Here is a 21,703-nt window from a genome sequence, read left to right as displayed (position 1 = left end):
CACACACACACACACACACACACACACACACACGCATCCTTCTACATACCGGATGGCCAGATTACAGGGCATGGGGAAACCATCTGCAGCTGAGACTCAATTACATACAAACATCGGCATTCTGCTGGCCTTTACTGAGACAAGGCTGTTTACTTCAGGTCATTACACACACACGCACGCACACGAACGCACACATTTAATACAGCAGGAGCTGCTTGATACTGGGAAACTTGTTGCTCTCACCGAATGAATGTTCAGAATTTTATGCTGTAACGTTTTTTTTCTCTCCAGATGGATTTTAGAAACGCTTTGAAAGATGCGAGAAAAACGTGAACTCAGATCTTTTTTGTTATATTTAGTTTAAGGCAAGGAGCAGAGCTGTGTCCTTAAATCTCACCTGGCATTCTCTATCCTAGTCATTAAGGTAACCTTTAAGGTGATCTGCTATAAAACAAATAGCACTCTACATTTAATCAGAATTACATGGTTGAAGTCGTGATTTTGTCTCACTGCTTTTATAGGCTGTTGTAAATAGCTTTTTTGAGACGTACCTCAACAGATGCAGCTTCAGTCTTCAGCAAAGACGTCTTTTTATACAAAGCAGTTTGCTGAACTTCTAGACTAAACCTGCTGTTTTTATTGCCCCGTTTTGATACGTCTCATTGATAACATATTTCTCTAGTTTTAGTTAATTGTGTTTAAACAAATCTTTGGCATTGGCATCCTAAATTTGCTGGTGTGAAGACACAGGCAGAAGAGGTCCCATGACATGGAGACCAGAGGCTGCAGCAGCCCATACGGTCTTTTTCACTGTAAATGCGATTTTGAAGGGTGGAAAACACTTGGGTTGTTGGGGAAAACCTTTAATTTTAATATTTGTGCACACAAAAATTGGCCACGAAAGTGCTATGTCGTCGTCGGAAGATTAATAGCCACTTATTCAATAAAGCAACAAATCTGTTGACGTTTTGTTTCGGTGCTACTGGTGACATTTGGAGACTGGCGCTTAAAAGTGTGCATCATCCTAACTTTTGTCCAGCTGTGGGCCAAACCCCATTTCTAAATCCCTCACACTTGACCCTACGATCACAAAGCAGCCATACCATCTGTAGACTGGGCAACAGAAACGTAACATTTTCCCTGAAATAATTCACCATTTCCATTGCCGTCTAAATGTGTCCAGGTTTTTATTGTAGATTGTAAAAAAGAAAACAATGTTTAAAAAAATGACTGCTTGTTAGCTCTGAAGTGGCCCATAAAGTTAAGAGCTAAATTACACTGAAGGAAATTAAAATGTATAACAAAACGGTTATTAAATACCTTGAATGTTGCTGTAAAGGTTGGTTGTGAGCCACTTTTACAGCTCCAAGCCTGAATACAGGTGAAGGGTTTGCATTGGCAGGTAAAACCACATTCATAGCTCTCAACACATTTAGATTAATATTTAGATTTCCCACAATGCCATTTGTCTGTCAACTATGCAAATCAAAGCCATTCAGAAACTTCTTGTAACTTTACTGAGAAGTTGGAAATGGCATCACACAAGGTGAAGATAAAAAAAAAAAAAGTCAGACAGTAGATCTAAAACAAGTATCAGGAGGGGAGTTTCATCCCAGAATCAGGTATTGATCCTATCGTAATCCATGCCAATTCAAAGCCTTATTAGTGATCAGCTAAGGGTTAAAACAGACGCCATGGAGACCAGACCGCTCAAATCCGATCAGATTTTTAGTATTGCTTTGTGAGAAGCCTCGTCTCTCGTCAACCGCGGGGCTCGATAAACAGTTGTTCTCTTGGTGCCTCTAAAGTCCAGTCTAATTGATAGCTACCTCCTCCACACCCCCTCCCCCGCCTGTTTCTCCTCCTTGTTTTACTCAGGGCCTGTCGATGAGGACCAACTACGCTTCGAACTACGCTCAGCCAGATATGGGCACATCTAACTACTTCTCCTTCAATATGGCAGCTTTGGCCACCATGTCCAACCAGCAGCTGGAGGTAAGTAATGAGCCCCATATGCCTCCCCCACAGCAACGGCGCCCCACATTCCTCATCCCTCCCCTCTGCCGCCCCCTCTCACTCCTAATTGTGACACCAGTCTAGCAGCGGCTGACCAGTTCATAATGTCTGGGGCGGCTATTAATACACAGTCACTGAGGGAGGGGAGATGCACACCGCAAGAGGCAGCTTGGTGTTTAATGCGAGTCAAAAATACTTCAAACTTTTGACCAATTTTCATGTTTATAGAAGCTCTTTTTATTTGGAATTGCTGGAAGTGTTGAGAACAATAAAAGCACAGATCTCCATGGGAGACATTTACTGTTGGTTTGTCACTGTGTGGAGTCTTTGTACTATTTTTATTTACTGCATTTAAAGAAAAATACATGGACTCCATGGTTGTCTTCACCCCCTGCTGCGGTGAAAAACTCACCTGTTTCTAATTGAATGTTTCATTTCTCTTCTACGTTTCAACCAGGACCTCATAAACCAGGGACGGCAGAAAGTCATTGAAGCAACAAACGCTTTGAAAGCCTTAGCTCGGGAGTCGATGGAAGACATCATTGCCAGAATAGTGAGTTTTAAAAGCTGCCCGCGCCGGGCTTTAAATCAGTGCGGATCACGGCTCCCAATCGTTAATAAACCTTCTCCGTGCAGTGGAAGGACAACCCAACGCTCACAGAGAGCCAGGTCCAGGCGCTCTCGCTGAGGCACCAAGCCACCGTGGAGATGGAGCTCAAGCGCAGGGAAGGCATTTACAGAGAGGTCCTCAAYAGGCAGCAAACGGTGAGAGAACGGCTGAAAAAAAAAATACTGTGTTGTAGTTTTGAATCTCCTTACCTTTCCTTTATTGATCTCGATCCATTTTACCTTGGAATAATAACACTTTTTAGCTCTCACAGATTATTGTACACAATTCTGTAGATCTAAACAAAGCTGTAGGTTGGGCTCTTTTACATTTGAATTGTTTTATAATTGTTGTTTTTTTTTGTTTGTTTTTTAAACAAAGATTTAAAGAAATCTACAACAAATGTTTTGCTGTTGTATTTTGCATCCTTCACTCAGATTCCCTTAAATCCAGTGTGTCAAACTCTTTCATTTCAGGCCACATCAAGATCACAAATATTGGTTGTGGCAGATATAGATAAAACTATTAAGCTGTTAAAATATTATAGCTTTCTCTGCCATCAATTTGTACTTCAGATTAAATAATATCGAACATATCACACTGATGTAATTTGGCTCTATGCAGATAGGAACACAGCGTTTCAGCATTTTTGCAGTTTTCTGGAAGTGTTTTCCTGGTTTGTGGTGTGTAGAAACTGAATTCTCCTTGGCCATGGATCACCTTGTTCTGGATTATAACAACCCTAAACAAACAGCCTGGATGCTCCCTCTCTAGCCGTGTAAAGCAGAGAGGCTTACTTCAGAAGACTCGGAGATGTAATGGCAGCAAAATATTTATTTGTGGCGCTGACTATATATATATATAAAATATTGATATAATTTATTATTTCTACTTCACAATCAAGCACCACTTTGTGTAGGTGTGTCAAGCAAAATGTGATGCCTATATGTATACATTTTATGTCTGTGCGTCTGACTTACGATCCTCTTCATGTATTTTTGTTGTAAACACCGACGTTTCTGTCTGCCCCTCCCCAGCTGATGGTGTATGTCCAGAAGCTGATCACCAACAGGAAGGTGCAGGAGCAGCAGCTGGCCATGGCCAACCAGGCCACCTACCTGAACCAGCTGGCCCTGCAGAACGGCATGATGGCAGGCGGGATGAGCCAAATGAATCTGCTCGGGCTTTACCAGCGCCTCCACGGCATGGGTGGCAATCAAGGCGGCGGCAAGAACCCGGGCCCCTCACAGGGCATGTAGGGTCAGCTCGGGCCCTCTTTTCACCCCACGAGTGGACAATCTGGTTCCCAGCAGCCCCCCCTGCTGTCTGTGACGAAACTCGCTGTGAGACCACTCGGAGCTCAAATGTAACCAAGCAGAGACTGCTGTCTGCTGGGGCCTCTGATTGAATAGTGTTGTGTTGTTCACTAAGAGACAGTAAATATAATGTATACATGACTGTGTTAAAGGTTTGTCCAGAAGGTTGACCGGAGGAAAAAAAAAAAATGTATATACCACCTTTATGTTATTCAAGATCTGTAGAATCACTTTTCATGTATTTAACAAAACAAACCTGTTTTACCCCCAATGCTTTTTAGCATTGTATTGTTTTCCCCTTCAGAAAGGGTTTCCTTGTTATTTAAACTCAGTTTTTTTATACGGTTTTAAATGCCTACCAACATCCGAGTGGGACCACAACCATTGGTTACAGAACTACAGGACAAGATACGCTTTGATTATTAATGATTCCTCATCAAAAACCTAACAAACTAGAACAGCTGTTGGTGCTGCAAAGTCCTGCTTATTTCAGGAGGTAGAAGAAGCTAAAAATGTCAACAAAAAGAGAAAAAAAAAAAGGCCTTATATAATTTCCTAAAAAAAGAAACAAAAAAAAGGATCTCTGTAAAAACTTGAGATTTGTTGTGAATATTTTCTATTCTGCTTTTAAGTGTTTACATTAGTTGTTGCTGAAAATGTTAATGGAATGCTTGTGTCGTCCAGAACTGCCTGCTGGCTCCGATGATCTTTTTTGGAACATCATTCTTATTGTTACGTGTTGCCTAGCATAGCACTGCGTGTTCCTGCTCATTCATTTACTTTTTTTTTTGTTTTGTTTCACCTGTGTTGATTTCCCCCAGTTGGGTGGGTTTGCAGGGCCTTGCGAAGCTCGGGCCTCTTCAGCTAGGTGTCACAGGGCCCAAAACTTTGCTCCGAATCTGTCTTTGACATTTCGAAATATCCCTTTCAGAATGGACTTGACAGGAGGAGCGAACGACTGGAATTCTTATTATACGCGGCTGATTTCGTCCGGTGCTTTGTGAGTAATGCTCTCCTGGACGCTGAAGTTTCACCAGGCAGGGTCCCCGGACGACTTGTATTCTACTTTGGCACATTCTTTCTTCTAAGAGCTTAAACCGGTGTCGCCATTTAGCAAAAGGAAGGTGGACTGTTCTCACCAAGAGTTGACTTCTATGTTTGCACAAGCTGTGTTTTCTAAATGTAGAATAAGTTACTTCGCCCATTATCGAAGAATGTTCTTGCGTTAGCAGATACACCGATGTGTTTTGCCATTAACGAACTGCTATAATCTTCATAAGTATTTAATATAACATTTAATAAAGTGACCAAAACAATGAACAGTGAGTGTGRGAGTCCTGCTTATAGACCTGGGAGAGCTGTCTGCAGTTGGAGGAATGTTGGAGTTGTAGTTTGAGTTACTCCTCGGTCATTTCTGCTCTTCCATTTAATCATTTAATTCAAATGGAAAACTAGTTTCAGGTGATGTGCAAAAAAATCAATAAGGAAACTTCAAGGGTTCATTCCAATCTTGAAATGTCTGTTTTAATATTTTCAAAATCTGGATCAGTATGGAATGTGGGAAAGAAAAAAAAAACAATCTAGACTTATGATTCTGTTATCTAAAAGATTATAAAATTAAACAATCTTTCACAACTTTAATTTACATCTTTGTCTTTGAAATACCAAATTTAACCACAAACATTTGTTAAAGATGGCAATTTTATTTACATTTTSTCATTTAGACCTTAAATTGGGAGTTTTGGTCTGGAGCTAAATGTGGTTTTGAAACGGTCTGATTTAGATTTCAAACAACACTAAGATTGTTTAGTTTTATGAACAAAGATATCAAAAATTCACAAAGGTTGCTTTAAGGAATCAAAAGTTTAGTGCTGTATTATTCATTCCATATTTGACTAATGTGTTGGTGATTTTAAAGGTGATGTACTGTGCCAGATAACATAAAAATAAGTAACCAGTACCATTTTACCATGCTGCTGGATCTGAAGCCATTCCTGGCATCCTCTTGTAACAAGCTTTATAGAGCACGTAAATAATAAAACCCAAATGGTTACCTTTTTTCCTTTTCTTAAATCTACCTTAATCTCACCTTCTGAAGCCACTAACAGTTTTTTCCAGTTTTTTCTATTGATCTTTAGCTCCTTCAGAGTTACAGCTTCAGATTGATGTTTTCCTTGCCCRGCCTGTTTTGGCCTCGGTTCCCCAACTCTGAAGACCTTCTGTCCTCCAAAACACCTGAATCAAATGAAAAGCTAATTACCAGGCCTCCACATAACCGAATGTCTACTGGTGAATTAATTCAGCCATTTGATTCAGACTATATCTGATTTTTTATTTTTTTAAACGGTGTAAGTTGTATAATAAAACATAGTTTTTGTCACGAGAGCAATACCAGTTGGTGGCGGTAATGGTCACCTAATATTTTGCCGACCGGCAATAAATGTCAAGAAGAAGAAGCTTTGATTCAGTTTGTTGGTACGTTAAGTTGGAATGGTAATCTTTGAGGATTGGAGTTGGAGACCCCTGGTTGAGGTGGAGAGTCTTTGTTGGATGATGGCTTGAAAAGTGCTTTAGATTAAAATTATTGTTTTATAATCTATCTGCTTTAAGCTCTTCCGCAACTTTCTCCCTGACCTGCCATCTGTTTCCCTCCGGTCTTAATGATGATTTGTTCACTCATATTCTCTGAGGACGTCACAGAACAGCTGTTGTCATACTGASATGAATTGGGGTGTTTTCACTTGGTTTAATTGGGGACCAAAATTGCAACATTTATTACATTTTCATCTGGTGCGGTTTGACTTCACACTGTACCGTCAAACGAACCAAACCCTTTGAAAACCCTGTTCCCCTCCTCGCCTGCGGGGGGCACTGCACAAAGAACAATCTAAGGTAACGACACGAAAACCTCCGAAGACATGAGCGCAGCTTCCTTCTTCATGTAAACAAAAATGGAGTGGCTTTTGYGGTTGTAATATTCCTCTCTTGTCCACTTGCCGTTTCTCCTGTTGGCACATTTGTTTTGGTTGTATTTACCCAGAATGCCCAGCGCAATAGTGCGCTTCCTGAGGTGGTCGGCTTGGCGTTCATATTGTTTTGGTTCTTGAACTACTTTGTGTTGGTCAAACCTGGTTCTCAAGGCCCCCTTTCCTGCATATTTTGGTAAGTAAAGTTTTATTTGTATAGCACCTTTCAGAGATAAAATCACAAAGTGCTTCACAAAACATGTAGGAAATGCACATCAAGCATAACATGAAAGTAAATGATTTTTAAATCGTGTGCTTGTTGCTGCATACCTGATGTAAATGAGTGATTACCCTGCTTCAGCAGCACTAGATAGCACACGGAGGAGGTCAGTCAGTCAGTGGAATCRGGTGTGCTGGAACAGAGATGCATCTAAAGCAGGGGTCCCCAAACKATGGCCCGCGGGCCGGATCCGGCCCTCCTCCACRTTTGGTCYGGCCCCCTGAACAATACCAGAGAGCATTCAGATTTTTTTYCRTTTACCGTATTTTTCCTGGACTATAAGCCATTTTTCTTCAACCACCAARAGGCTCTTTAGCAGGARGTGAATCATTGGAAGTCTCGGTTCCTTGCGCTGCAACATTGAGCCCACAAGCAGCAAAATAAGTAAGAGATCAGATGTCTTTGGAAAGTTTCTTTGCAAAGGGGAAATGGCCCAGAGAAGAGACGGGAGAATGGATTTATCCCGGACCGGTAAGTGAGTCCCACATTACAAGCCGCTCTGCGTAACATGCGCGGCTGCTACTGAGGCAATGAAGCTTCAAACTGCTTTGCCACGTAGAGACCCAACACGCTGTGGATACAAGCAACACACCTCGGGTGTCATTGTCTCCCATCACTCCCAGATCGAACCGTCTCGTTGCAGAGAAACAATCTCAGAGCTCCCGTTAGTCATTATTGTGAGTTGAAATGTTCACGAAAGTAAAATGTTCGTTTTTGTGGTGCATCTGTATCTTATTTTGAAGGGATATATAAATGTTACCATAGCGACCAGAGTTTGGGCAGTGGTCGAGAGGAGATGAGTAGAGCTTGTGAGTCTGGTTTAGACGGAAAGATTTAAGAATTGTTGGCCTATTCTCCAAACCTCTGTGACCACAGAGCTGATAAAAATTCAACAGGTTCGATTGGTTCGTGTGTCCAAGGCAGGAGCAGCACGAACCGATTCCGCTCACAAACATCCCGATTCCAGAAGATAATTCACTAAAACCCGCAACATAGCATACTGGAATTTAGAATGACCAAACACGGATGACGATGTAGAAGCAATAGTGATASTTTGTGGAGTCATTTTAAGAGATAAAAGACGTAACAAAAAGAAAAGGCGGTGGATAAAAGAAGACTGGAGCAGCCGCTCTATTTGCTGCACTATGATTTGGAGGTGAATGTTTTTTCATAGTTAACATTTTTAACTGAATAAACATAATAATGACCTTTAGATTTAACAATAAATATTTCCACATATCATCTCCGATATCCACSGGACTCTTAAGTTGCGCGATATGTCAGCTGTTTGGGATTCCCCTCTGTTCTTACGTCACCGCGCTTTCTGATTGGCTACCTGTCACATTCAACARGTTGTATTCTCGTTCCAAGTCAGGGAAAACCCCACAGGCTGCGATAMAAGGGCCAAGACAACCCAAATAGGGCATATTCAGTATTTATTGGGAACACCAACATGGAGAAGCCTTATCTGACTGTTCATCGCCCTCTTCCCCCTCTCCCCCCGGGCCGCAACAAAATTTCCAAGTCCTGACCGGTCCGCGGTAATAAACAGGTTGGGACCACTGATTTAGCACATGCTAGTAGCAAACACGAAGGATCAGCACTTTTACGGTTACAGCTACTGTTCAGAAACTACCGTAATCAGTTCTGTTAAATCTAATCTTGGCAACTTTTTCTTTTTCAACCCTAATAAATTTGATATTTAATTGACCTGTTATGACTCAATTTTTGGGTGTCCGCCCCCCTCGGCTGCTGCTGCATCGTTGTGGAAAACCTGGAGCCGCAGAGATATCTGAGGCTTATATGTATATGTTTACTTGTTAAAAAAAAAAAAAAAAAAACTTTGGGGTTGTGGTTATAGTCCGGTGCGGCTCATAGTTCGGAAAATACGGACTATAATCCTTCCTGGATTTATTCTGTGAAGAACCCAGAGAGGGTTATTTGGTTATTATTTATTTCATTAATAGGGTTATTATTTATTTCCTGACTTGTTCTGTGAAGAACCCAGAGAATGTTATTTGATTGTGCTTTCTGGAAAACAATACATTTTTACATTTAGGCACTCCTAAATGTCCCACTCTCTCCTCATGTCCATCTTTCATGTATTTTTCTCCTCGCCCGGTATTGTTTTCATCGTCACACTTTTTCTGTTACAAACTGACTCCGGCCCCCCAGCAGAGAAGGAAAAAGTTATGTGGCCCTCACAGGAAAAAGTTTGGGGACCCCTGATCTAAAGCCTGTGTGATAGGGAAGCCAGGATTGAGAAACACCTGTCTGACACATTACGGGCAGCTGTTTAGTTCGCTTATGCCTCGGACTGGCCCTGCCTCAGAGATCGAATCACCAGCTGTTTCTCTCWCTCAACCAATTAGAGCAAAGAGTTTTAAAGAGATTAAACATGGTTTGAGACGGAAATAGATGAGACATGCATTTTGAAATACTGCCRCATGTTARCCTGTTTGATTAGACAYACCCTTCATCCTGACACACTGTCCRCTTATTTTACATTTCATACTCATTCCTTTCTGTCCCATTCTCTCCTCCTGTCCATCTTTCATGTATTTTTCCCCTCGCCCGGTATTGTTTTCATTTCTGACTCTGCCAGGGTTTTCCCCCTGCATGTCTTTGACTTTTCCATTCCCTCCCCCCCCTGGGAGAGCTTGCTCTCACAGTGTACTCATATCTGCCAGTAAAGAAGAAACATTACAACTATTGCAGATGTTGAAATGTTGATCCCATCCTATCGCAAGCCCCAGATCACCACCACGAGCTCAGGTCTGTGGCACATCCCCGCTGGCTGTCGGCGCAGCGGGCAGCTGCTTCTGTCCATTCAGAATAAAAAAAGAAAATCTCTGCAGCAGAGGCCCCTGCAGTGAGCAGCCAATCACTTCGCCTAATCCACCCTGATGTGTAAAGCCAATTAGAAGCTGGGATCCAGTTGCAAAAGGAATCTGATTTTGTACGGTGGATGTATCTGGGCCAAAGCCTGTGGAGACAGAAGGAGCCTGTGTGTATCGCTTCACAATAAGAATCTGACTTTTTAAGGGGTTTATGAGGGTAAACCAGCATTGTAGTGGTTTTCGCCGCTGGGAAACTAGTGCATGTTTTTTTGGCTTTTAACAACATTTAGCTTGATGTTTTTAAGCAGGAACACCACAACCAGATGTTATTCGTAGCACCAGATAACAGGGTTCATATGCAGTCTTGAAAGGCTTGGAAATGTGCAACATTTAATTTCAGTATTTTTATGCTCCAGATAAGAATGAAAAAGAAACTCCGATCAGAAAATTATTTGGGTTTTTCTCTCCCAGACAAATAAGTCCCTGAAAGAGTTGGTGCAACAAAACTGGTTGTCCGAGAAGTTTACGTCTACTTCGGACATAATTATGCTAATGTCAGCTTTCTTCATCTACCACATCAAATCTTGAAGTTAACATATGAGGCTTAACCATCTTGGAAACCATAAGTTTGACCTGTAGATGGTCACTGGCAGATGTTACACAAAGAGATGAAAATGAGGGAGAAGTATTGATTCCTCTTTTACTTTTCTTACAAATAGGGCTGTGAAAATATATTTGCCCCTTTACAAATGTTTTGGGACTTTTTCCCTTTTGACTTTTTTGCTGTGTAAAACAAACACATTTTAAAAAGTTAATGCAAAATGCAGTTTTCAAAATACGATTTTATTTATTAAAGTTAAAAATGTCCCTTTGTCATAGGTGACAAAGCAATTTCCCTCTAAGCTTAAGTTGTACTATCCCTTCTACTGCTATTGATTATTTGTGATTACTGGTAATAGGTTTTTGTCTCCATGGAGTGATGTAGAGGCCCACTCTTTTGACAGACTGTGTCAATTCAGCCACATTGCAGGCTTTCCCAGAATGAATGGCCTGTTCAAGCTTGTTCTGCAACATATTAATTGGTTTTAAGTCCAGACTTGGACTAGGCCTTTCCAAAACTTACATTTTCTTTTATTTTGAGCCACAGATTTACTTTGGATCATTGTCCCGCAGCATGACTAAAATGTGCCCGACTTTACGGTCTTAAGGTGGCCAGACATTCTCCTGCATCGTTTTATGTTGGAGAGCATAATTCATGGTTCTGTTAATGACTGCACATCATCCAGATCTTGAAGTAGCAAAGCGGCCCCAGACCACCACACTGCCACCACCGTGCCTGAGTCTGTATGATGTCCAGATGTAACAAGACTTGCAACATCCAGTTAGATCATATTTTGTCTCCTCAGTCAACAGAAAAACCATTTCCTCAATTCTTAGAGACCATCAATATGCTTTTTACCAAATGTTGGCTGGACCTTTGTGTTCTTTGCAGTCAGCAGTATTTTTTACCTTGGAACTCTCCCAAGGAGGCCATTTTAGCCCACTCTTTTTTTTTTTCTTCTTCTTCTTCTTGTTGAATTGTGAATTTTGATATGCTGGCCCCACCTAAGAGGGTTCACCGCTGTCCCATGTTTTCTCCATTTGTGGAGAATGGGCCTCACTGTGGCTTTATTGAGGCTTTGGAAATGGCTTTCCAGGCTGATGGATCTTTAATTTCTGTAGGCCAGTAGGATGACATGATGCGTTACTTTTTGATATCATTAAACCTTACTAATTTTGTTGGGTTCTCTTTAAGTGATTTCTTAACTTTACAGATCTGAGAGGGTGAGCGTAAAATGAAATGATTTGAGAACAGCTTTTCAGATGTACTCACATTCTGTCTGGCTATCACAATTTGTTTTATGATCTAAAACATTTAAGTGTTAAAGAAATCACAGAACTGTAGTCTGCGGTTACATATTTAAAACCTGAGCAGAGTACAAGCATTTGGTGTAATTTTAAATAAAATTTTTGCATTTATGTTGGAAAAAGTTACCAAGAATAGAGAAACCGACTTAAAAAAATATAATGGATAATTAGCACTGTTTGAAAATACAATGAATAACACTTCCTCATACATAATATATCTGGTTTTAATTAGTACATCACACTTWAATCCAAGCAAAAATGGTCTCTCACAGTAAGTTCTCGATAGCAGGACAATTTTATTGTCATGTCTGTTGCAGTTCTTCACTCTTTTTTTTTTGCCTCATTTCAGTAGAATCTGCAGTCCAAATATCTTCACGTTCATTACAAAATAAACTCTTTGCAATAAATAAATATATAGATTTACATTTATACTTTATATGTAGAAAATAAATATATTGTACATCTCATAAATAGGAACACCCATATGTACACCTCAAGACGCTTGCATGTTTTTTTTTTTCTTTCTTTAATAATGTTCGCCGCACTCTGAACATTACAAGTCGCCACTCTTTAACCAAACCTATCTGTTATTCCTTTAAACCGCAGTCGGTGAAGTGCTTACGTCCCGAGCCTACTGAATTTACGCTTTCATTTAAATGTGATGAATGTGATGTTTAGGTTCAAACCAGACCCACAGCTGGGACTTTGGATGTTTAGGTAAGTGCTTCATCAGGCCTACAGTCATTGCAAAGATGTTGCCCTCTTTTTCCATCTGTGACGTTCGCCTTGTGGTAGTTTTTAATCTGCGTACAGATTGTGAAGTACCTGATTATACCAAATTTAGCAAGCCAGACCCTTTTTGCATGTCATATCAGAAATGTCTGCAGCAATCCTAAAAAGGGAACTTCCTGGAGCTTTTCTAGCCACCAGAATTAGTTTTTCAGGTTTGTGCTTTAACACACAAGAAGCCCCCACTCTGTGCTGTTGCATATCACTCAAGTGTCTATGCGAGGGGAGCGAGGGGGGGGGGATAACAAAAAAAAAACCCTGGCATCTTGGTTTGGTTTTCCTGATTCACCCCCAGCTGCTCAGTCCTCCACAGAGGAAACGGTCTCCTCTTCGCTGAAGTCCAAAACCGAGGCAGACGAAAGACATCCAGGATTGAGCTGAATGTTTATGTCCTGGTCACATGTGACCTCCGTGAGAGCTCAGGGGTAAACAGTTCTCCAAAAGATCCAGAATATCCACAACACCCCCCCCCCCCTCTCTAGTCTTCCGCCTCTTCGACTTTGTTTATCTCTGGGGCTCCAGATGTAACCAGTTCTCCCAGTGTGAGCGCTGGTCACCTGTCCTGGAGCAGATCTCTGTACGCCTGAGGCATCTTCCCCATCTACACCGAACGTGGCAAGAAGTGGGTGAGTTTCTGGTGTTTCTTAGTCCTGCCACCCTCCCTGGGTGATCCGTCCTTGTTTAATGCCACGTAGTAGAAGCGTCCCGTGTCCGTGTGCTTGTACAGCGTCGAAGCGTAGGTGTTGTACCAGTTCTCCTCAAAATGCTCCCTGAACACGCACTCTGCCGTAAGTTTACTCTGCAGAACAGGAAACATGATGTTAGCCCAAGAGAACAGACAGAAATGATGTTCACAGTTTTCACTTCTTCACCTTGCAGTCACTAGGTTTAATGTAACTGCAATGTGACACATAAAATCACTGGGATTTTATGTGTCAGAGCAACACAAAGTGGAGCATAACTAAGGAAAAAAGTTGTGCATTTCCTTTACTTTAACTGGGCCATAATAAAACATAAATATGCTTCGGTATAAAACCGGAGTCTTCAATCCGGATCTCGAGAGCCAATGTCCTGCAACTTATAGACCCGTCTTTGCTTCATCACACTTGAGTCAAATAATCAAGTTATTAGCAGGATTTTAGCAAGATATGGAAAGCTTAAATAAACACAGAGGAGGTAATTCAGTCATTTGCTTCAGGCGAGTTGGACCAGGGACTAAAAGTCACAGAGTTCTGGATTTGAAGACCCTGATTCATCCATTCATCTATACATCAACTCTGTCTCAGCTGAAGAAAAGCTTTCCCACAGCATGATGCTGCCAACACCAACCAAGGGGATGGTGTCCCCATGGCACTAAAAACTAACATGTGGTTTTAAGTCGCACAATGAATTTTACCAGAATTTTCAACCTTGGCCTCTATATGGTTGTAGATAACTTCCAACTAGACTTCTTATTCCTTTCTTTTATAAAAGCTCACGGCTGTCTGGTTTACAGACACTTCAACTTAGGTAACTTTTCAAGTTACCATGGGTCACTTATCCGTTTTCTGGTTATTTCTTTCCTTTGTATGGCCACATCTTGGTAAGGCTGAAGTTGTACCATTATCTTGAGATTTCCAGACAATTGATGAAGCAGGGTTGAAATAGTCAAACTTCAGAATATTAATTTATAACTTAATCCTGCCTTGAACATCTCCATAACGTTCTGTCTGACTTGTGTGCTGTGCTCCTCGGTCTTCATGATGCTGTTTGTTCCCTGTTTTTTCTGAGGCCTTCACAGACCAGATAGTTTCATGCTGAGATTAAATTGTTAGTCATTTGCAGTCGACCTTGTTAAAGGCTATTGGAGAAAAAAAGAGTTGCTCTAAACATGTGCTGTATTTACAGATTTTTGTTCACAAAAATAGTCAAAATCCATGTAGAATTTTTCTTCTAAATCATTGGCATGCAGTGAAGTTTGTAGAAATAAACTAAGATGAGAAGCTTCAAGGTGTGTGAGATCCCCACAGTTTCCACTCCTGACATGAACTCATTGAAAAGCTAAAACAAAGCAGTACAAGCTCATTTGGGCTGGAGCTCATTATGAAAAAAAGAGGGGAAATCATTACATGCAGCTTTTCACTTTACGCTCCACTCTCACTCCTCAGACCTGCTGACCTCTTGCTGTGCATGGAGAATCATTTCCCTCCCTGTGATGCAACGAGAACAGTCGGCATACCAACATACTAAAAAGCTTCAATGTTCACTGACAGAGCAATATGAGCAATGGCTGCAGGTCCAGCAGGCGAGAGAGAGGGAGAAGGATGAATTTAAAAGTATGAGGAACATGACAGACATCGGAGCTGTCTGTCTTTGCGGCCCTCTCTTTCCCACCAGGGTTGCATGTGCTGCCTTTACGACTCTTCACTTCTACAAAACTGCTGAAGCAATCTCGATGATTGGCTTTCAGGCTGTGCTTGGCTGCTCTGTGCAGGAAGGCTGTTGTCTGTAAACACAGCCTAAAGGGCACATGACTGGGCCAGCTCCATGCTGACACACACCCTCATGCACACACACCTCATCGGATCAAAAGCTCGTTGAGGTCTGCTGCTTGTGGGACGGAAGCACCCCTCTACCTGTTCAGCTTCCCCTCCCCGCCTCCTGGACTCTCGCATCCAGACAGACATGTCGACATCTCCCCTCCTGTCAGTCAGGTGACTCAGTCAGGTGTGCAATTTCCCCTCCAAACCACCACCTCCGACCTCCACCCACACCCYTCTCTCAGGGCCAACCCCCCAGGATGCCAGACTCCGATAACGTGCAGTAACAATATCTGCACTTCCAGCATAATGGCCTACTTAAAGGTAGCCTCTTTTCAAAAACGATGAGAGCCGGGGCCGGCCCACGAGAGGCCCCCAGGTAATGCCCCGGGACACCTGATACAGGATTGCCCTAGCATACTTCCCCTTCTACTGCTTTTATCTCTTCCCTTCCCTATCTCCCTGTCTTGAGGTATGTGTGAGAACTGAGGATGTACACCGACCAGAGGAGGAAGCTTGACCACATTTACAGCCAAAGTGATTCTGGACCCTTCTCTCTCCTCTTTGTGACATATTTTAAAACTATAGGAAGACACAGGGTCTGTATCCTCCTTGAACCCTTTGCAGATAAAGAACAACCATGAAGAGAAAGGAACACACGCTTGTTTTGTCTCGCTGCGGTTTCACCATTAGCCACATGGGAGCTTTGATTAAGATATAAAGAAGCTTTGATTCTGTTTAGAAAACTAGACCCAATAAATGAAGAAAAGGACATTTTCAAAGCATGACAAGAACATGGTGTGTTTAACACCACACGGCTCCTAGACAACCTTGAAAGTATCTTTGATAAGAATGGAGAAACAATTTTCAGGCTTTATTCTATCTCAAATTGTATCGTCCATCCACTTTGCATAATTTAAAACAGAATATTTATGCCTTAAAACTGCTTTACAAGAACCAATAAGTGGAAATTTGTACGGAATGGTATGAAATTATGTCGTTAAAAAAATGTTTAGGAACCCAGCTGGAGGTTTGGGTTTGTATAGAGTGGGATTCTGTTTTTTATCAGTAGAAACTCACCGATCCATAGAGCTCTCCTTTCTCATTCATGCCCAGGTAGAGTCCAGCATCCACCCCTCTGATGCTGACCAGCCCCACTGCCAGGCTGATGAATTCCAGGATACCTGAGGTCAAAAAAACACACACACACACACACACACCGATATGTCAGCAGAAGCACACAGAACCACTGTAATAATTTTAGGAATCTCCTCCCATTACTACAAGTTGTTTCTGTCTGATATAACACTGGTTATTTCAGTTTAATTGAGGACATTAACTTGGTTGAAAATGGCTAAACTGTTACAAAGTTAGCTATATTTTTGGAAGCTTAATCCTATTGCGACAATTTTAGTAGAATTTATCTGCATTTTGGTTCAGTCAATCACTATTCCCAGCAGACAACTATAACATTGACATGTTTATGGAGTGTAATGTGAGTTAATGCAGTACAGTACTTAGTAAAAGTTATGAACTACAATTAGTTTTGGTTGAGCTTCTGTGTTGAAAGAATTTTAGATTATATTCAGCTTTCGATAGTTTAGTGACAGCACTAATGTTAAAGTCAAAACTTCAGGCAGCTGTTGCTAATGAACAGCAAACTTGCTAGTATACCTCTTAGCTCTGACTCGGATGTATTGATGATGAACGACACATCTTGGTCGTCATTGTCAAGATATGCTTGAATGCAATGTTTTGAAGTACATTTAAAAACCATGATTACTATTTCAGTGGCATTGTGTTTAGACTGGTTTTAGCATCAGTGTTGATGGTAAAGTCAAATTTACCAAGTTGGCTTTTCAAACTAAAGACAGACTTGGCCAAAGAACAGTTATTGTCAACTAAAACAAGAATGTTTTACATTCTGCTTTGTTGGAATAGATTTCATGTCACATGCTTTAATACCAAATCAGTTCTTTTTTTTTGTCTTCTGGTAACTTGGAAGACAAACCAAACGGCCTCTTTGAAAATCAAGGAAGAGATTCTGCATTAATTCAAGTAGCAAAGCATAACTTGACAAATATTGCCTATTTGTAAAGCATAAATGTATTTAGAACCAAATATTTAGAAACTAATTTATCAGACAATATTAAAATGTGATAAAATGTAACTAACTTTATTTGGGAAATACACTTTAAATACTGCTTTGAATTTGTTAGGTGTCTTCAAAAGTTAAACTTCCCACTCACAAATACTGATAAAAATCTACCTCAGTAAAACAGATGTTCAAATTGTTACAATCATGTTACTGACTAACCTGTGACCCCCAATAACAGTTCCTGTCATCAGTGTGAACTGCTAGGTTCATCATTTCCTCTGAATATTATTATTCTATTTTCAAGAGTCGGACTCATCAGAAGCAGAACAGCTTATATTGTGATAATCGCTAAGTTTAAATGTCATGACTGAGAAAATAAGTGAAAAATAAGCTGGAAAAACACTACGATGAATAAGTAAGACTGTCATACTTAAACTAGTACTATAAAAATGTAACTTGTTTTTCATCGATTGCAGTGCCTTTCCCTTAACTGCTATGACTAACTTCTTTCTGCTCTTTCATAATGACGTGAGGTTTTCTGTAAAGCCCGATGTTCCCCAGGGACTTCTAGCACAGCCGGGGAAGACACTTTAATGAAGCTTGTAGATGGTTACAGTGAAGGCAACTTCAAAGGCAGGGAGACAAGTGGTAAAATTAAAAGCCACTGGGTGTTGTGATGCAGAGGTTACTCAGAGAGGATCCAGCTGGCTGCTGTGACTGGCAGAGGCCAGCTCTTCCAGCCACCTGGCCTCCATCTCTCCGACCTCATCAGATGACAGAGATCATCCCTCTAATTTTTTTTTAAGAGAGTGTGTTTCATATCCTCTAATCAAAGTCTCCTCTTGGCGCAGCGAGGACGACCTTGCATTTTCTTTCTTTCTCTCCTCCCTTCTTTCTTCTTTTTTTTTTTTTTCTCTCTTTAACTTTAAGTGAAGCCAGACAGAGACAAACACGCGGACCACCCATCCCCTGTAAAACACCGACTTATTTTTTGGCTCAAGCATGAACATTAAACCGTAGCTTGGATTCCGCGGTGGTCACGCTTTAATTCGGAGTTATTCTGTCCCGCAGCGAGCGAGCCGCCCGGCCCGCACCTGTGACACATGCGGCGCCTGGACATGTGCGAGTCTCTGCCCTGTGACCCCCAGCAGCCGAGACAGACTTTATTTCACAGGTGACACCCGGGCTTTGGCCCTGCGAGAAAACAACAGCTGTGCCTCAAAACATGTGAAATAGTCTGCCTATTAACGGAACGGGCTTATCAGAGGGGGACTGGCACGCGCACGCGTTGAAGCTCCAATCCAAGTTGTCACGGAGACGCGCACGCGCACACTTTATTTAAAGTGTCGAGGGGGACACCTGCTCCCGGGTGCCCGCGAGCGCAGAGATTTCTAGAAAAAGCCGCGCGGCTGTTCAGCACGAGCGAGTTCACCGAGGAGGATGCGCCGCCGGCGAAAAAGAAACTAATATCCAGAACATGGGACTGTTTTTTACAAGATGAAACTAATAAATCTCTATCTACTTAAACAGAAATGTTTCCAACCACATTCAAATGTGTAAAAATACAATAATAAAAGTGTCTAAAGTTAAGGAAATCTATAAACGTATAAATAAAAGTATAAACAAGCCAAAAACGAAACGAGCTTCCAAACGGTGAGACTTTAACTAAGGGGGAAAAACATTTAAAACGATAAATGAAATGAAACGAAACTTCTACAAATACCCTAAATGCCAAAGAAATTCACCAAATCTGCTGTGGTCCTGCCGTGTCCCATGCACGGTGCCGTTGGGGAATATCTCCAGCTGAAAGCCAGTCCTGCAGTAGAGCTGACGCCGCCTCAGGATCCCCTTAAGGTGGCCGAAGTCTGTGGGCGACCCCTGCTGCAGCCTGCCTTCGATCTGCCCCAGCCGCTCGCTCAGCCCCGCCGGAGACTCCGACAAGGGCGCGCTTGCCAGCGCAGGGAAGCTCTGTAAATCCAAGTCGAGCGTCCCCAGAAAACTCCCGACCTCTGCCATCGTTTGCACAGCTGTCACATTAAGCGAAGGCATTTGAGATGTATGTGCAGCGACTTGCGGAGGGAGAAAAGTTTACACACAAGTCCGGTCCATGCACGCAGGAAAAAAAGAGCGTCCCCGGCGCGCCGTGCTCCTCCAAAGTCAGGGAAGTCCTCTCAGTTTATTGATAGTCCTTTGCTTTAATCATGAGTTTGATATCTGTGTTTATCAAATGGAAAGACTCTAATATATACATACTCCCCACGCATTCTCACATTGGACACTCAGATTCAAGCCACGCCTGGCTGGCATCCCTTCTTACGCGCATCAGTTTGCTTTACTTAATCTTCACTTTTAGACCAACTTTTTGCAACTCATGMCACAAATTAGTTCAACGCTCTTCTTATAGAAAGTTCTTTTTTTTTAATGATCCGATCACTTCAATCCATGGGCAGAAATGTCTCCAGAGTGTATGCTCTTCCGTCTTTGCGGTTTTCCGCTGTCTGTTAAAACCGCAGCGCCCGTCCAGTGGCAGAAAAACCTGGCAACACACGCGGCGGTCCATTAAACTGCGGCGCAGATGCAGAAGTGGAAACTATCATGATGAAAACGCACACATATCAACTGACTGCGTCTATTTAACCGCTAACCCCATCAGCCCCATTCAACCACTGAAGCCGAGCCTTCTTTATGTCGGCTTTTGGGTCAGAATCCTGGCTTAATGGGGTGGGGAAAAAAAAGGAAAACCGCAATAGAAACATTTACATGAAAGGATTATCAAAGTAACCTGTGCACACGCTCACAGTAATCCAACCTCCTGCGCACACGTTTGAGGGACCAAGCACTGCAAGTTGGAGCTTTTCACGGGAGCATTTTCCCCACCTCTTCGCTGGAAGCAGGTGCTTTCTTACCCTCTCTGCACGCAGTTTGCAGTAAGCTCCAGCAAGCCAGCAGCTTAAACCACTGACTTCTTGCGAGGAGGTGTGGGGCAGGCGAGGAAAATCCAGATTCTGATGATGTGCAGAATTTAGTCTGACTGTACAGAAATGTCTTTAGTTAATTTTCGAATAATAAAAAAAAAGCACTGAATCTATCAAAGGCAGTGCCTCGCTAAAGCATTCAACTCCCTTCCACAGCTTACATTTTTTCACAGCAACAAATTGTAAGGTATTTTCTAGACATAGTGATTGTGAATTGGAAGGAAAAAGAGACCAAGCTTTTGCAGATTCTGTCAGATGTTTTTTCTATGATTGGCATAAACTGACCTCCATCTATCTTTAACTCCCATCATGTTTTCTGTCCCTGCTGGACAAAAAATGCCATATCCACAGCCTAATACTGCCACCACCATGTTTCACAGTGAACATTGTGTTGTCAGAGTGAGATGTAGCGTCAGTTTTCTGCCAGAAAGTTCAGCTTTGGTCTAATTGATCCTCATGTTCACTTTTGGCCCCTGGTTTGTGACAAACTAACAACATGGCTTCTTTTAGATTCTTTCCTCCCGACCTGTCTGCTCTGTGTTTTTTTTTTTTTTTTTTGTCTCCATGATGCCATTGTTCACTAATGCTCAAAACTCCGATGCTGTTACAAAACGGCAGTAATCATCCTGAGATTAAACTATAAACAGGTGGACTCTTATTTTATTTTATTGCACTTAGTTAGGATATTGGAGTAAAGCTGGCTCATGAAATACATTCAGATGTGTGTTTGTAACATGGCAAAATGTTCTTGAATGCTTTTAAGATGAAATTTAGAGCAGAGATTTTAAATGAGCTTCAAAAAAGGGTCAAACACATGAAAATTGAGAACACAAGATTTTTTTTTTAGTTTTTTTTTTTTTTTTTTTTTTAGAAAATGAGAGTTAGTGTTGTTGGATAAGAATGTTTGATCTGTGCCATCATGCACATGAAAGGGAGCACTAAGAAACCCATAACAGGACTAATATAATAATCATAATTTATGACTGATTGGGGATTTTTGCACTTCTTCTGTGCACAATGGGACAACAAGTTCCAACATGTGTTTGTGAAGTTTCAAAGAAAAAAAAAAAAAAAAGAAGAAGAAAAACACAGCTGTTTTGTCGAGGCCTTTATTTCTGCGTGATGATCCAAACGAAAACAAACTCCAGGAGTGTTTTAATTAGTTCGCCGCTCCTTGGATATCGGTGACAGCGGGTCCTGATGGGAGGAGGGCGTGATTACATCAACAAGCACCATTTAACTATTAGCGTGTTATTTCAGACCTCCTTCGAGCTGCTTTCCGAAACCCCCGTCCTGAGGGGGAGTTCTCACCTCAGGGCTGCTCATCGCGGGCTGCTGCTGCTTCCCTGCAGAGAAACGTGGATTTATGACGGAGCCTCGCTGCCTGAG

General features: G+C 41.8%; 2 protein-coding genes across 4 annotated transcripts in view; one reads left to right on the top strand and one right to left on the bottom strand.

Moving 5' to 3' along the window:
* Positions 1 to 5,259, top strand: part of atrx (ATRX chromatin remodeler) — a 37,307-nt gene extending 32,048 nt beyond the window's left edge. For all 3 annotated transcript variants that reach the window (XM_008420064.2, XM_008420065.2, XM_008420063.2), the window contains exons 31-34: positions 1,879 to 1,995; positions 2,474 to 2,569; positions 2,653 to 2,781; positions 3,661 to 5,259. In XM_008420064.2, coding sequence (XP_008418286.1) covers positions 1,879 to 1,995; positions 2,474 to 2,569; positions 2,653 to 2,781; positions 3,661 to 3,882 — 564 coding nt within the window. In that variant the 3' untranslated portion in view covers positions 3,883 to 5,259. The remainder of the gene's footprint in view (positions 1 to 1,878; positions 1,996 to 2,473; positions 2,570 to 2,652; positions 2,782 to 3,660) is intronic.
* A 6,999-nt stretch (positions 5,260 to 12,258) lies between these two features.
* fgf16 (fibroblast growth factor 16) lies at positions 12,259 to 20,218 on the bottom strand. Its single transcript, XM_008420066.2, has 3 exons — positions 19,085 to 20,218; positions 16,322 to 16,425; positions 12,259 to 13,521 (listed from the first exon to the last, which is right to left on the bottom strand). The coding sequence occupies exons 1-3, from the start codon at positions 19,386 to 19,388 to the stop codon at positions 13,324 to 13,326; spliced, it is 606 nt and encodes a 201-aa protein (XP_008418288.2). The 5' UTR covers positions 19,389 to 20,218; the 3' UTR covers positions 12,259 to 13,323.
* Positions 20,219 to 21,703: the final 1,485 nt, after the last annotated feature.

The sequence above is a fragment of the Poecilia reticulata genome, linkage group LG10 (assembly GCF_000633615.1).
Source record: "Poecilia reticulata strain Guanapo linkage group LG10, Guppy_female_1.0+MT, whole genome shotgun sequence".
In the NCBI taxonomy this organism is placed as follows: domain Eukaryota; kingdom Metazoa; phylum Chordata; class Actinopteri; order Cyprinodontiformes; family Poeciliidae; genus Poecilia; species Poecilia reticulata.
The sequence above is the reverse complement of the archived record's forward strand: the minus strand, read 5'-3'. Positions and strand labels throughout refer to the sequence as shown.

Coding starts and splice junctions, on each gene's coding strand:
- fgf16 (XM_008420066.2), bottom strand. CDS start 19,388: ATGCCTTCGCTTAATGTGACAGCTGTGCAAACGATGGCAGAGGTCGGG. Junction 16,426..19,084: donor GCAGGACCACAGCAGATTTG/GTGAATTTCTTT, acceptor TTTTGACCTCAG/GTATCCTGGAATTCATCAGC. Junction 13,522..16,321: donor AAGGAGAGCTCTATGGATCG/GTGAGTTTCTAC, acceptor CCTGTTCTGCAG/AGTAAACTTACGGCAGAGTG.